Raw genomic sequence first — 2,515 nt, 5'->3', positions numbered from 1 at the left:
AAGGCAGTAGCTTGTCTCTGTCTCAGAGAAATTTCATTATTTAGTTTACTGATCATTAAAAGAGGATGATACCCACTCAAATCAAGATATGCCTGTTGAGCACTTACTGTGTGCTCCTCTGGGCACTGGAGACCATGCGACGGACAACGTGGACTCCCTGCACTGAAGGGAGACAGAGCTAAGCTCCCAAAGACCTGGTTCCATTCTGGCTCAAAATTCAGATCAAGCTGTCAGCAGTATAGTTAGGGAATACCATTAGGTTGATGAAACAAAGTCTTAATCAGGTTTCAAAAACCACCAAAAGTTCAATTCAGAGTCTCGTTTGCCTAGCTATGAGCAATGCTAAGAATCCAGTGATACGTTAGGACACTAGATGATTAATGGGGGTTTGGGAGTTGGGTTTTAGAGTCTTGGTCCCAGGCAGGCCTCCCTGTTAGCTAACATTTTCAGGGCCTGAGGAAAGAGTATAACTAAAGATCCATATATCATGTCTACATACTTCGTTATAAATCATACCAAAAGCTGTTATATAAAGTATATTATATTCTCTTGCCTTGACAAATATACCTCCTTTATAAACACCTGGAAGGCCTCCTGGATCAAACTTGGAACTCACACTCCTTGGGAGTCCCTATCCACGCCACCTTTTCTTTCCACCTCTGGCTCTATCCCATATTACCAGAGGCTTTTACTTAAGTGTGGCCACCCAGCTCATCCTTCCTCACCAACATCCACTCCTTAGGTCTAGGCATTTGGACATTGTGGCAAGGTCTGCACCCTGAAGGCAGACCAGGGAAGAAGATCACAAAAAATCCTGGCAAGCAAGGTTGGGGATGTCTGGGCAATAGATTCCAGGGGTCTCGGGTACCCAGAGTGCAGTCTAGGAGTGGGGGGAAAGGGTACAGGTTCTGGGTGGGCACATTTCCAAGACTCCATGGAGTGACCTTCTAGTACACTGGGTCCAAGGATAGAGGCCCTTTCTGCCTGGGTCTAAGGGCAGAACTATTGCTAGTTCTGCATCTCACTTATGACCTTAGGCAAGTTAATTTACTTCTCTTGAGCCTGTCTGTGGCAGACAGTTTCCTGGTATCTGGAGATCTGGAGGAGGCCCCCAGTGGCCCTGTCTGTAATGTGCGCTAACCCTCCAGCCAAAGGTGACAGCCAGAGGTGGGCACATGGCCCCAGCCAGGCCAATCAGATTCTCCTGGGAATTGAGAATGTGAAAGCTGGAACAAGGAGACACATTAATGACAGGGCTCTAAAGGGAAAAGCCACAAAGTTCTACTGCCTCCAGGGCTCCCCAGGGGCCCTAGTCTTTATTACCTTCTCAGATGACAGTAGTTATTCATGGCTTCTTGCACTTCAATTAATGCCCCTTTTGGTTCAGCCCCTTTGGTTCTACCCAAAGCCTACTACTGTCACTCATAACAATTAAAAACAAAACTAAACTTAACCAAGTCACCAAATCTGTAGCAGGACAGATACAAAAGGTGATACTTGGCTTACCCACCCTACCAACACTGGGTTTATAAAGAGAAAACATACTCAACAGTGCTTTCAGGGAAGGAAGAGTCTTTCAGCTGAGGTACCCCACAGTGTCTGTCAGGTCGCAGCATTCACCATCCACTGAGTGAACACACTGACTCAGGTAACTTACACACCGCCTCATGCCTCCACTTCCCCACGTCCTCAGCTCCCGTATCCCTCTGCCTAGAATCCTGACCCACTTCCCTCCACTATCCATTTCCTTCCCTGACAATTCCGGGCTTGAGGACTTCAGTCTGATAGTCCAGTTAAGACTAGTAACAAGCACTCTTACAGCATTAACTGATCTCCTCTCCTCAAATGGGCGTGTCAGTTTCCTCAGGAAGAGATCATAGTGAAAGGCAGAGTGCTGAAGAGATCAGACTTTCAATAAATACCCATGAGCTGAAAGGATTCAACTTGCCTTTCATTTGCCAAAAAGAAGCCCATGAGTAACTATAAAGGATGAATTCTCCTATCAACCATCAAATTATGGTTGTGAGAAGCCATTTAGAAGAATAGGAAAGTACAATGACATCAATGCAACAGGAAACTGGTAAAACATTATGGTGAGGCAAGAAGAAAAATGGATGCAGCCATTTAAAATCATGCTCTCCAATGCAGATGTGAAGATTTGAGGAGTGCTTATGAAAAAATATTCAGTGAAAAGGGCAAAAGACAAAACCATGTACAAATATATAACATATATACATATACAGTTGTCTCCTGGTATTCATAGGGAACTGGTACCAGGGGCCTCCCAAGGATTCCAAAGTCTGAGACTACTCAGGTCCCTGAAATAAAATGGTAGGGTATTTGCATGTAACCTACACACTCCCTCCCATATACTTAAAGTTAGCTCTAGATTACTTACACTGCCTAATACAATGTAAATGCTATGTAAACAGCTGCTATACTGTATCATTTAGGGAATAGTAACAAGGAAAAAAGTGTACAGTTCAGTACACAGATTTTTTTTTCCAAATATTTT

General features: G+C 44.3%; 1 protein-coding gene across 1 annotated transcript in view; it reads right to left on the bottom strand.

The window, feature by feature from the left end:
* Positions 1-2,515, bottom strand: part of SAE1 (SUMO1 activating enzyme subunit 1) — a 100,730-nt gene that overhangs the window by 41,548 nt on the left and 56,667 nt on the right. The window contains exon 6 of the mRNA XM_012653252.1: positions 164-227. Coding sequence (XP_012508706.1) covers positions 164-227 — 64 coding nt within the window. The remainder of the gene's footprint in view (positions 1-163; positions 228-2,515) is intronic.

The sequence above is a fragment of the Propithecus coquereli genome, unplaced genomic scaffold (assembly GCF_000956105.1).
Source record: "Propithecus coquereli isolate 6110/MARCELLA unplaced genomic scaffold, Pcoq_1.0 Scaffold42, whole genome shotgun sequence".
NCBI lineage: Eukaryota > Metazoa > Chordata > Mammalia > Primates > Indriidae > Propithecus > Propithecus coquereli.
Note: the sequence above shows the minus strand (reverse complement) of the source record. Positions and strands in the feature narration are given on the sequence as shown.